Source organism: Rhinolophus sinicus, chromosome 12, assembly GCF_057876585.1.
Source record: "Rhinolophus sinicus isolate RSI-liver-muscle chromosome 12, RSI-T2T, whole genome shotgun sequence".
Taxonomy (NCBI): domain Eukaryota; kingdom Metazoa; phylum Chordata; class Mammalia; order Chiroptera; family Rhinolophidae; genus Rhinolophus; species Rhinolophus sinicus.
The window spans coordinates 37,937,538-37,949,567 of NC_142512.1; the positions used below are offsets into that span (position 1 = coordinate 37,937,538).

At 55.2% G+C, this 12,030-nt stretch overlaps 1 protein-coding gene across 7 annotated transcripts in view; it reads left to right on the forward strand.

Annotated features, from left to right (window-relative positions):
• The window catches only part of ARHGAP23 (Rho GTPase activating protein 23), a 74,807-nt gene that overhangs the window by 22,558 nt on the left and 40,219 nt on the right, over nucleotides 1-12,030 (forward strand). For 3 of the 7 annotated variants that reach the window (XM_074319821.2, XM_019740567.3, XM_074319825.2), the window contains one exon: nucleotides 9,603-9,764. The exons of 2 other annotated variants lie outside the window; for them this stretch is intronic. In XM_074319821.2, coding sequence (XP_074175922.2) covers nucleotides 9,603-9,764 — 162 coding nt within the window. Of the gene's footprint in view, nucleotides 1-5,556; nucleotides 6,009-9,602; nucleotides 9,765-12,030 lie in introns of those variants that run through there. 2 more of the 7 variants (XM_074319819.2, XM_074319820.2) reach the window with 2 other exon arrangements.

The following is a 12,030-nucleotide window of genomic DNA, read 5'->3' on the forward strand; positions in this document are numbered from 1 at the left end:
CAGCAACGGCACCATTTTGCATTTCCACCAGCAATGCACAAGGGTTCCAATTTCTCCACATCCTTGCCATCAACGAATAATTGTTGAGAGCCTACTATGTACAAAACACTCTAGTAGCACAAATCCATTTCTCTAAATTCAGTAGCTGTTGTTCTTAGAAAGCGCTCAGCCTAATGGGGGAAACTCAGGCCAGGTCCTTGAGCAGTCTCCAATCTAAGAGGAAAGACACAGGCCATGACCTTTGGGAGACCCTAGATTACTATGGGGCAAAAAAAAAACCCAAAACAAAATCCAAGCCCTGCTGTCAGGGAGCTCCCAGTCTGATGGAGGAGGCATAGGCTCTTCAAAGGGAAGTTCCCAGACAGGCCCAGAGACCAGAATGGATACGTGGAGGGCATTTACTGAGACATCAAGGGGCTGCTGAGTGGAGTAAAAGGGGGTGGAGAGGGCTTGTGGTGGGCCCTGTCCCATGCTGGCCCACGGTTGCCTAGGCAATGGTCTTGCTGTTTACTTTGTGGCTGGCTCCAGACTCACCCTTTTCTGCAAGTGCTCATTTCCCACCATGAGGAAAGATGCTCATCTTTAGTCTCCCCTCCCTTTGCTGTCCCTGAGGAGGGAACTGGCTCTTTTGCTGGGAGAGGCCCTGCCAGCTTGGCACCTTTGCCAAGTTCCTTCCCTGCTGGGAGCAGGCCCCATCCTGTGGTTTCACGTCGCCCACCCCTTCCCCACTCCCAAAGGGTCTACAAGACAAGGTTCTGGGCCTACCCAAGAGTTGTGATGGAAGTAGGGCTCCTGATGATTCCTTCCTGCTTCGGGGGAATTGGGGCATATAGGAGCCTATAGGGGGCTAGCCGGGGGAGGTGGTGGTGAGGCACATGTGAGTGGGTTCACCTGGCTCTGTGTAGACCTCCGTAAGCATCTGATGTGTCACCGTGTCTTTGTGTACATGTGGCTGAGTTGTCTGCATGTCTCAATGTAAATGTCATTGGGTGTGTGAGAGTATGAATATTCAAAAGACAATAAAACAGCTTGCATTGACCTTGAGGGCATTATGCTAAGTGAAGTAAGTCAGACAGAGAAAGACATACACCATATGATCTCACTTATATGTGGAATCTTTAAAAAAAATGCAAAAAACAAAAAACCCCACCAAGCTCATAGTGGACAGATTGGTGGTTGCCAGAGGTAGGAGTGGGGGTGGGGGTGTTATGGGGCTGGCCAAGTAGGTGAAGGGAATCAGAAGATATAAACTGCCAGTTCTAAAATAATTAAGTCATAGGGATGCAATGTGCAGCATGGTGACTATAATTAATAATACAGCATTGCATGTTTGAAATTGCTAAGAGAGTAGATCTTAAACGTTCTCATCACAAGAAAAAAATTCTGCAACTAGATGATGACATTGTTAATCAGACTTACTGTGGTGATAATTTCACAATGTATACACATTTGTTGTACACCTGGAACTTATATAATGTTGTATGTTAATTGTACCTCAACAATTTTTTTTTTAAACAGGAAAAGAAAAAAAGAACAAGAAACGCTTGTGTTTATTAAATCCCTACTATGTGCTTAGGGCCTGTGCTGAAGACTTTCTTTAATTTGCTTAATTATCCCAACAATCTGTGAGGTGGGAATTAGTGTCCTTCCCAGTTTACTGGTGAGGAACTGAGACTCAAAGAGGATAAGTGACTTGGACAAGGTCTCACAACCAGAAAGTGGTAGAGACGGAACTCAGACCCAGAGTCTGGACTGCAGAGCTCAGGTACTCACCCCTGGGCCACGCTGCCACTGATGACATAGGGGATTCTGTGCTGCTTGGGATCACGTTGGTCCCTCCTTGAGATAACAATGGGATTTCTGGCATCGCAAGTGCTTCCTCCTCCCCTTTCTCTCACCATCCCCTCCCCCAGCCTTCCTTGGCTCTGGCCCAATTTGAGGGCAGGAAGGGAATATCACAACCACCACAACTGAGGGCAAGCTTGGCTCTGGAGAGGGAGAGCACTGGTCTGGAGAGACCCTTTGAACTCTCGCTGCTTGTGAGAGTACATACCGAGTGTGAGGTCCCCAGGCTCCCGGCGACAAGGGGTTATCTGCACACTGAGGGTGTTGGGGAGACTCAGGCTTGCTGGGCCGGCTCATCAGCTTGGCTTGTTGGGGCATGTCAGGACTGTACACAAATGGTGTCGGGAACCAGGCATCTGAATGGGGCAAAAGGGTGGAGGAGGATTGAGGGGGCGGCCGCCCTTGAGCGAGGAGACTGGGGCACGGGTCAGAGGCCCAGGCGTGGGCAGGCAAGATGCCTTGGGTATCACATTGCCTGCATGCCTGGGATGGACATGACTGGTGGAGGATTTGCTCTGTCTGTGTGTGATGTGGTGGGGTGGTTATAGATCTGCGTTTGGTGGTGTGCAAGAGGTGTTTAAGTGTGGGACCAGTCAAAGCTTCATAAGTGCCGGATCATTCTCTTGGGGTAGGGGGCATTATTTGTGTTGTGGTTCGGGGCCAACATTCTGGGAGGAGGCACTAAGCAAACTAGAGGAAGGAAAAGCAGGCAAATTGACCCCAAGTCCCTTTCTCTCACTTCCTGAACCACTTCACCCTTCAAAGTTATCAGTTTCCCTCCTTCTCATATCCCCTGACCGTTGAGACGAGGATGCTCTCCTCTTCCCCAGTTCCTGATTGTCAGGCTGGCCCCTGCAGTCTTGCGCTCCTCCAGCCCAAGCGACCCTTTAGTAAAAGTGAGACTCTGAACTAGTCATTTGTCCTCTTTGAGCCTCTGTTTTTATACCTGAAAAATGGGTATAAAAACAATCCCTGGACATCCAATTCTTAGAGTAGGGGTCAAATAAGATAAAGTGAAAGTGCTTTCAAGCAGTAAAGGATGATTATCTCATTTGGAGAGAAGAAGGCTGGATGCCCTCCCCTTGGCGGTATGGCCCCCAAGATCTGTCCCAAAGACCCTCAGGAAGATAAGGTTGAATGGATTTTGCAAGCTGGTCAAACTAGAGGATGATGGGAGGGACTTCTCAGCGGGGTAATTCCTGACTTGTGGGGAGGAAGCTGGGGAGGGTGTAGGGAAGGAGGACTCACACTAGGCAGGAAGGCTTGGAATAGAATCTCAGCTACGCCTGGTATTTCCCAGCCTTTCGCCCCCTCCCCCACCACCCTCTGGGGCCCACCCCACATTCCTTTCCCAGAGGAAATGGGGGAGGTGGCTGAGAGGCTCCCCAGGCCTGGAGGATCATTTATTCAAACTATGTACAACCTTGGAGGCCCTACTATGTACACCGCCCTCCTGACATCCCTGTAGAGGCACCTGGGGTAGGGTGGGGAAGGTGCAGGTCTGTGTTGGACCAGGCTGTTAACCTCCTTTGTGGAGCCTTGCTGCCTGCCCCTTTCAGGTTAGAGGGCAGGAAATGGACATCATCTATGGCTCATCGTTTCCCAGGTCTCTGCACTGTGGGACACAGAATCCCGTGTTGGCCAAGAGATGGGCATGAGGTGGGAGAGTCACTCCATTTCCTCAGAACCAGGGACTGGACTTGCAGCAAGAGAAAAGGAAGTTAGGCAGCTGGAAGGACTGGCTGCTTGCTGAGAGAGGCCAGGCCAGACTCTGGGCGAGGACATCCTCCTGGCCCTTGTTCTCTGCTTGGGGCCTAAAAGTCTGACATGGCTGAGGACACCTTGGTGGTGCTTCTAGCTGGTCTATGAGCACCTGGCCATTGGGGAGCGTGACAGAGAGGCTCAGGGCAGGCAAGGGCAGGAGGGGGCCTGACTCAGATCCTTGGTGTTGTAGTGATTGAGGAGCAGCAGAGGGTGCTTGCTGATGGAGATGTCATGCGTTCTGCTCCCCTGACTGCTGTCCTTTCCCTGCTGTGCCCTTAAGCCCTCCTGACTCAGCGCTGGTGGCAGCCTTGCTTTTCCCGGCTGGCTTCCGCCAGGGTGGGGGTGGGGGTCCAGTCCAGCACAGGGGGCCCAGCAAGCCGCAAACAGGAAACAGGAGAACAAAAACACTCCCTGGTCCCCCCCACGCCTCACCCTTCCTCCTCCCTTCCTTCTCCCTCCCTCTCTCCTACCCACCCCTATGGTCCTCTAGTTTTCCTCCCTCTGTCCCCAGAGCCCCTCCTCTCTCCTCCCTGTGCCCCTCCATGTTGCTCCCCTGCCTCCCCTACCGTCCAGGGCTGTCCTTGTTGGGAACAAGGAACAGGTGGAACAGGTGATGGGATGAGGGAGCCAACTTTTCTGCTCCTATGTCACTTCTGGTAGCTGTTCCCAAGGGCCCAGAACTAGAACTCTTTCTCCTCAGACTCCTAGATTTGGGAGCAGGGTTGAGCTGGACTGCCTTCACCTACCCAGCCCCCAGCCTCCCTTCCCTGGCTGCTGGCTAGAATTTGGGAGTAAGATTCATAGTTGGAGTGAGGGGCTCTGGGCTTGGAGTCCCAGTGCTGCCATAATAAGCTGGGCGCTCTTGGGCCTCAGCTTGCTTCTCTGAAAATTGAGCCATAGCAGTGGCTCCAGGTCACAGTGGGGGTGGGGTGGGGGGGCGGGGTAGGGGGTATGGTGAGAAGCACACTGAACAACTGAACAGTCAAGTGGGGTAGAAATGATGGTGGCGATTAAACACCTACTAGTTAAGGCCTCTGTCCGCTCCCCCGGCCCCCAGTGGGCCTAGGAATGGAGAGAGCCAGGAAGGGGAGGCGGTCAGGGTCTGCCATCAACATGGGCTTCCTGTCTGACTCAAATGAGCACAAGGCCAGGGTGGGGAGGCAGCTTGGAGCCCATTGTCAGCTTGGTGGTGGCCCCAATGGACAGAGTGAATAGGCGGGGGTCCTAGGGAAGAGGGTCAGTCACGGTGGTGGTAGGGACCCCACCTGCAGCCTTAGTGAATATCTGGTGGGTGTTATGAATGTGAGCGCTACACTCTGTGCTGAGCAGTGTGTGTGTGTGTGTGTGTGTGTGTGTGGTTTGTGGGTATCTCTGGGGTATGGGTGGGTATGTGGGGGGTCTAGCATGCTTTTAGGTGCACAGTGCGTATGCTTGCAAATGTGTCTCTGTGGGGTGTGTGGTCCATATATGCATGGTGTCCAAAGTGTGTGTGCATACAGAAGGATGTCCGCACACAGTGTGTGTGTGTGAGGGGAATAGTGTGTTGATGTGTGTGTTTCTGTGGGGTATGTGGACAGAGGGAGAGTGAGTGAACGTGTGTATATGTGTGTGTGTCTGGGAGGGTGTGGAGTGTATGGATGTGTGTGTGTAGTGCAGGTCTGTACTGGGTAGGTAGGGTGTGTTTGTGTGTGCATCTATGTGAGGACACGTGTGTGTTTTTCTGGGCACAGGAAGGAGTACCTGTGGGGGCCAGTGCGAGTTTTTGTGTGAGTGGGAGGATGAGGGGGGGTGCGTACCTGTGTACCTGTACAGGGTGTGCAGTGTGTGGCTGTGGAGGCGCTGTGTGTGTGGGTGTGCATGTGTGTGGGATGGGGCGGCCACGCATTGGGGCCGCCCCGGAGGGGGAGGTGTCTGCCCTGCGCGACTCGCTGGCCTGTCCCGGCTCGGCGCCTTCAGCGGAGAGGCGCGGGAGGCGCGGAGCCGCTCTAGCCGTCCTGCCACCGTCTGCGCGGGCTGTCTGTCCCCTCGCGGCCTCTGGGCCCCGGGCCCGTGGCTCCGCGGGGCAGGCGGGGACCCCCGGGGCCCGCCTGCCGCCCGAGGGGACGAGGACGCCGCCCGCGGGGCGCCGAGGAGAGGCCGTGGGCTCCCGTACGGTGCGCCCCGCTCCGGAAGCCAGGCCCGCGGCGGAATGGGGCCGGGGCGGCCGCCGGGCCCAGGGGCCACTACCGGCCACGGCGCTCGAGGGCAGCACTGCGTGGCGCGTGGAGCGCGCGGGGGCCCGGGACTGTCGCTGGGAGCGTGCCGTCGGCGTGGACTGCAGCGCCCCAGAGCCGCGCTGCCTCTGGCTGCCCTACCTCAACCACAGCGACCGCCACGCGAGTGGGTCGCGCCGGGTCAGGGTGAGCACCGAGGGGGTGGGGACCTGGGGCAGGGGCAGGGGCCTGGACAGCCTTCGTGGGAAGCTGTGTGTGTGGAACTGGGCCACCAACTCCCTGCGATCTTTCAGCTGTGTGCGCCCTGCATTCCAGAACCAATGCCCAGGAATGGGGAGTGAGTGAGGAACTGGGGAAATGCCAGTGAGGGTGGTGAGATTGTGGCTGAGAGCTTTTCCAGGGGTGCTGGGTGACAAACCCCAGTCTGAGTGGTGGTCTCCAGTGGGCTCCAGCCTCCGGGTTTACAGGCAGTGGAAGGACGGAAGGGACGAGGGTTGTTTGAAGAGATACTGGAGCATCTAGGATCTTAGAGGGGTTTGGGCTGGCGGGAACCCTGAGCCAGAAGCTGGCAGGGGTGCCACTAAGTAGAGTGGTGGGCACCACCCTGTCCTCCCCCTGGTAGGGGACCTGGGCACAGGGGCACACAAAGGTTTTCTAGTGGGCAAAGGAGGTTGAGGTGGCAGAATGGGCCCCAGCAGGTAGTGAGTGATCTCAGGATAAGAACTGACAGGGCAGGAGTGGGGGGCGGGGTGGAGACAGTGTTTCTGAAGTCCAGGATCGACCAGGCGGGTAGGGCATGAGTCATAGTGGGCGCCATGCCCAGCTGTGCTCCCTGCAACGACCTCTTTATGCTCCTGGGGGATGGGGGGTAGGAGCAGGACTCCTGGGTTCCAGTTCCTGGTGTTGCCAACCCACCACATGTCTAGTTCTGTCTAATTTGTGGCCCTGGGACCGTCTGCCTTTCTCCCAGAATCAGTTGGTATTTCTGGATGTCTCTTTCCTGACGTGAGGATGGGAGCATTTGGAAATAGATCTGGGGCAGGAGAACATTAATCAGTGATGTCCCTGTGTCTCCTGAGCCTCTCCCTCTCCATTCCCTGTCTCTGTGCCTACCTCAGAGAGCAGAATTGGGGGTGCATGTGAGCTGTACCCCTTCCCAATCTAATCACCTTTCTAGTTTTCATTGCTGGCTCCTTCTCTGTTTCTATGTTTAGCACCTTCCTCCCCCTCAAGATGAGAGCAAGACCCAATGTTGTCCCAGGTCAGAGAAGAGGAGAGGAAACATGCATGTATAATAGCATGAAAGATCGAGGTTAAACCTAAGGAAGAACTTCCCACAGGGGAGCTGCCAGATCTGGCTGTTTATGGTGGCTACGGTGTCTCCTCTTCAGATAGGAGTGTGATAGCCGTGGCAGAGGGATTACCACACCGATATTCTCAGGCCTTTAGGTGGAAGGGATGGGGGAAGGGAGACTGGAGGGAAGGGGAAGAGGAAAGGGAGAGGCTGAGATAAGGGTGGGGGCACCAGTGGTGCCTGAGTGAGGAGGGGATTTGAGAGAAGACATTCCCATTGCCCTGGATTACAGGCAGGCCCCCCAGGGGATGTTGCCCCCAGGCAGCTGGCAGCTCCAGGCAGGATGTATGCTGGGGGAGGGGTGGGGGGCTTGCGGGGACCTGTCTCAGCTACTTCTCGTCACTGGGGCAGCTGGTGGCTTAAACCTTAATCCAGGACACCAGCAAAACAATGGGCCCTGCAAACAGCCTCAGCTCTGAGCCTGGGTGGAGGACGTGCAGGGGAGGCCACCCACACTGGAGAGGAGCAGGGGCTTCTGGAAGGAGGGGGCAGTGGAGGGTCCCCTGAGGCCCTTTTCTCTCCTTGGCAAGTTCCTTGCCAAGTCAACAGAGATAGGAAATCCAGGGGATTTCAGACCTCAGCAGAATTCCCAGAGTCTTTTCTCCTCTGGGCTCCTCAGACCCCCCAGGATTGTGGGTCTAAGTGGGAGAGTCCAGGCTATCTCCATAGGTGGAAGGAGCTGAGGGGCCATCACTGGACCTCCAGCCCAATGCAGGAATCCCAGCTAAGACCTTTTAGACTGGGGGTCGTCCAGCTTTTGCTTGACCCTTGCAAGGACAAGAGAGCTCACGACCTCATCCAGGTAGTTTTCCACGTGTATATGTCAGAAAGGTCACCTGGCCTGGAGCTTTGCTCAGCCTCCTTGTATCTCCCACCTGGCTGTGTCCCCTGGGGCTGTATGAACCAAACCTTTTGCCTGTTGTATTTTTCTTTAATCTTCCCACCTGATGCAGAAATCCTAGCATAGCACTGGGCACAGGGCCACCTCCCTGCCACCAGATGTCTGAACAGGAGAGTGGATGGATACATGAAGGAACTTCTTAGTATCGCTACATTTGAGTGGCAAATTTGAGCTTTCTCCAACTATTAAATAGGGAAGAAAGGCGAACTTAGTAGTGAAGTGGGAGCTCCTCACCCCAGAACTGGTGGGCTTCTTCCCTTGGCCCCCAGCCCCTCCTTTCTGGTGCCAAGGAGTGAGGGGTTTGGGGACTCTTGAGGGTGGGGGTGGAGGAGCTTCTTGCCCTCTGAGGGGGTAGGTTAGGCTGCCCAAGGTGGTGGCGTAGATTGGCGAGCCTCCCTTAGGGAGGCCTACTGGCTTTTCACTGGGTAGCCTGCCCTTGGCTTCCATCTTCTCCAATTTTCTCTCTGCCTCCCTGTGCACATATCTCTCTGACACCCTCCTGTTACCACTTTCCCCGTCTGTATCCAAGCAAGGTACCTGAAGAGAGCCCTCAGGCGCTGTCCATTTTCTCTCCCTTTTGCATACCTCTGTATCCCCAAAACTTTGTCTTCAGACACCTTCTGCCATGTCATCCTGGGGAATCCCAAGTATTCCAGCGGGTCAGCCAGAGGGCAGTGAAGAGGGTCCCCCCACCCCCGGCCGCCCCGCCCCATACCGGTTCCCTACTCAGTTCCGGTGAACCAGCCAGGCCTCTGGGCTGGGCTCCCGTCTCAGGAAGTCCCTTTAGTTGTCTGATGTCCAATCTACTCCGTCATGGCTCCTGGTACCCCACCTGTTCCTGCTGCTGTTCCTAAAGGATGCGTGTCTGGGCCAGTCTGTCTGTGCATGTGTGTGTCTGTATGTCTAGCATGTGCTGTGTATGAGACTGATTATGTGCGACTGTATGTGTATATGTCTGTGTGTCTATATAGAGTGTGTGTGTGTACTCATCTGTGTGTCTGTGTGTACTCTGCACGTGAGTGTGCTTGTCTGGGTGTTGTAGTGTGTTCTATGTGTATGAGTGCCCGTGGATGTGTCTGTGTCAGCATATGTGTGTGTGTCTATCTGCGTGTGTGTGTGTGTGAGATTTTGCAGTGGCAGGAATGAGCTCAGACAGCAGCGGGTGTTCCCGGGCAGGATAGTTGTGTGTCCAGTGCCTGGCATAGAGTAGGTGCTCAGTGAATGCTCATTGAACGGAACTGAACAAACACCTGGCTCACTGCAGTGAGTTATTTCCCTGTAGGCAGAGCCATCACGAGGGGATTGAGGGGGAATAAAGAGGAAAGAAGCTGTTGGGCTGATGAGGGTGAGAGAGGATTGAAGGGCTGAGGAGGAGGTCAGGGGCAGAGCAGGGTGCCTGGGACCCCAGGGCCCAGTGGACCTCCTGCAGTCCCTCTCAGGTACTCTGGGTTGCAGGAAGCAGTGTGCAGACTTTCAGAGTGTGGGCGACACGGCCACTCAGCGCTGTCTCCCTGTGCTCCCACAGCTGCCACTGGGCCCGAGAGATGGGTGCTCTCCTGGGCGCCCCGTCCCCTGGCACGGGCCGAGGACACTGCTGCTGCACAAAAGTCTCCAGGATGGCTTTGGCTTCACCTTGCGTCACTTCATTGTGTACCCACCCGAGTCCGCTGTGCACTGCAGCCTGAAGGTATGCCCAGCTTGCCCACTGCCCTGGCTCATCCTGAGGAAGCCTTGGTGGGGGAGGGGAGATTGCTTTGCACTGTGCCCTCCCTCCAAAGTCCTTCTGTGGCCTGGGGAGGATGGTCACAGAGAGGTGGGTGCAGCCCTGGCTAGGTCATTTGCGGCTTCTCAGGAGAAGGGCCAGTGTGGCTGGTTCAACACAGGGAACCTAGAGATGGGGGAGCCAGACTGTTCACCTACACTCCAGCTCTTGGTCTCTGGAAGGTGAACAACCTTTTTGGAGATATGGTGTCATGGGATCCCTTGTCCACTGGCTGCTTCTCAACTGGGTTTGTTGCTCCCTCCCAGCCTGAGCTCTGTGAGTCCATCCTAACACTCTTCTGGGACCCCTCCGGAAGTGCCCACAGGCCCTTGCTGGCCTCAGCTCTGTGTGCTGGAAAGAGCCCTGGGCTGGGATGAAGGAGACCAGGCTTCTGCCCCTGGTACAACTCCTAACTCACTGTGGATCTCTGGGCTCCATTTGTCCTGCTGTAACTCGAGGGCATTTCTCTACTTGACCCTAAGGATCCTTCCAGCCCTCATATGAATGTCAAGTTCTCTGAGTCCAGGAACCAGGCTGCTTAGCCCAACCCACAGTGTGGGGAGGGGTCCTGACAGTGAAACACGGGTGCAGGAAAACATGAGGAGCCCTAGGCAGGAACCACAACTCCCTAGGAGGGCCCTGCTCCCATCCTTATTTCTCTCCAAGCAGAGGAGACAGATTTATTTTGGAGTGAATGAACCCCGTTCCCCCTTCCCCCCAGGGCTAGGACCAGCCTGCACAACTGTTTGGGGACTCTCCCTTGAGGAGCCTGGTTCCACTTGCCAGAGAACTATGGCACTGGATTTCACTGCCTGTATCTGTTTGCTTGCATGGCTCTTTGTGGGCACATGTGCATGCACGTGTATGCTGGTCATGTATACATATGTGTGTGTATCTAGATGTGTGCATATTGGTGTCTGTAAATACACATCGTGTCCATGGCTGTGCAACTCTCCTAGCCATGTTGGAATCTGGGGGGCCTGCATAAACTATTCTCACTGGCTGCAGCTGTGCTTCTGGGTATAAGTGGGGCTGATGGTATGTGTCCTTATTGCCCAAGGACATGAACCCCCTAATTTGCTGGAATCTCCAGTATTTCCTTCCAACCTTCCCCAGAATGCCCCTCCTTCCTGGCCCCTGCCAACTTCTCTCAGGGGTCCCTGCTGAGGGGTAACTGGGGCAAAAGCAGCCTGAGTGGTCTAGGCTGGGTGGTGGCCCTGGCTCACACGGGGGCATGGGAAGACCCCAGGGCAGGGAAGATCAGGGACAGGCTGCATCCCCTTTCCAGAGCCTGCCCAGGACTGCGAGCCTGCAGGGAGCTCAGCCATCTAAATGCAATTGTCTGTCTCTGCCACCCGCTCGATCTGCTGTCAGCTCATATCAGCGGCCATGTACCCCACATGGGAGGGCGGGGGGGTGGGATTCTCCAGCAGTGCCCAGTGGCCTTCCTGTTCTGGCTGGCATGCCAAAGAGTCCTGGAATCCAGCCATGGTACTGCTACTGAGTCTCTGAGTGGCCCTGGACAAGTCACACCCTATCATCTGTAAAATGGATGCTCTGGAGTAGGCTAGACAAGATGACACAAAGGTCCCATCCTGCTCTCCAGTGCCACATCCTGCTGGCCAGTCGTGTCTCTCTGACTTTCTCCTTTCTCTCATTTCTATTTGCTCTCCAATCCAGTACCCTTCCCCTCACTCACAAGGATGATCCCAGGGGTCTCCCTAATGGGTCTCATTGACATGATTTCTTAGCCCTGCATCTAGATGCCAGAATCCTCTTCCCTAACTGGTATTTTCACATCCACTCTCTCCCACTCAGAAACCATCACTGGCTCCCTCTTTCTCCCCTTTCCAAACTTGAATGCTTTAGTCTGACTTCTGTGGCTTGCTGGTGTTGACTTTCTTTCTCTTTCAGCTCAGCCGAGCCAGTCCTACATACGCTTGCGTATTTCCAACACCAAACGCACCCCTAACCCAGAACACCTCCCAGGCCTTAATCTCCCCTCCCCCAGGGGAGGCTAATCAGGCCTTCCCCTCCCATTCTCTAGAACCGATAGCCACTGTTTGCACTTGTCATGCCTGCTTATCTATGTCCGTCTGGGTCCTCTCTCTGTTAGTGTGTTTGGTTCGAGCTCCCCAAGGGAAAGGGTTGTGGGTCCGCCATTGAATTGGGGGCTTTCAGATGGCTGAGA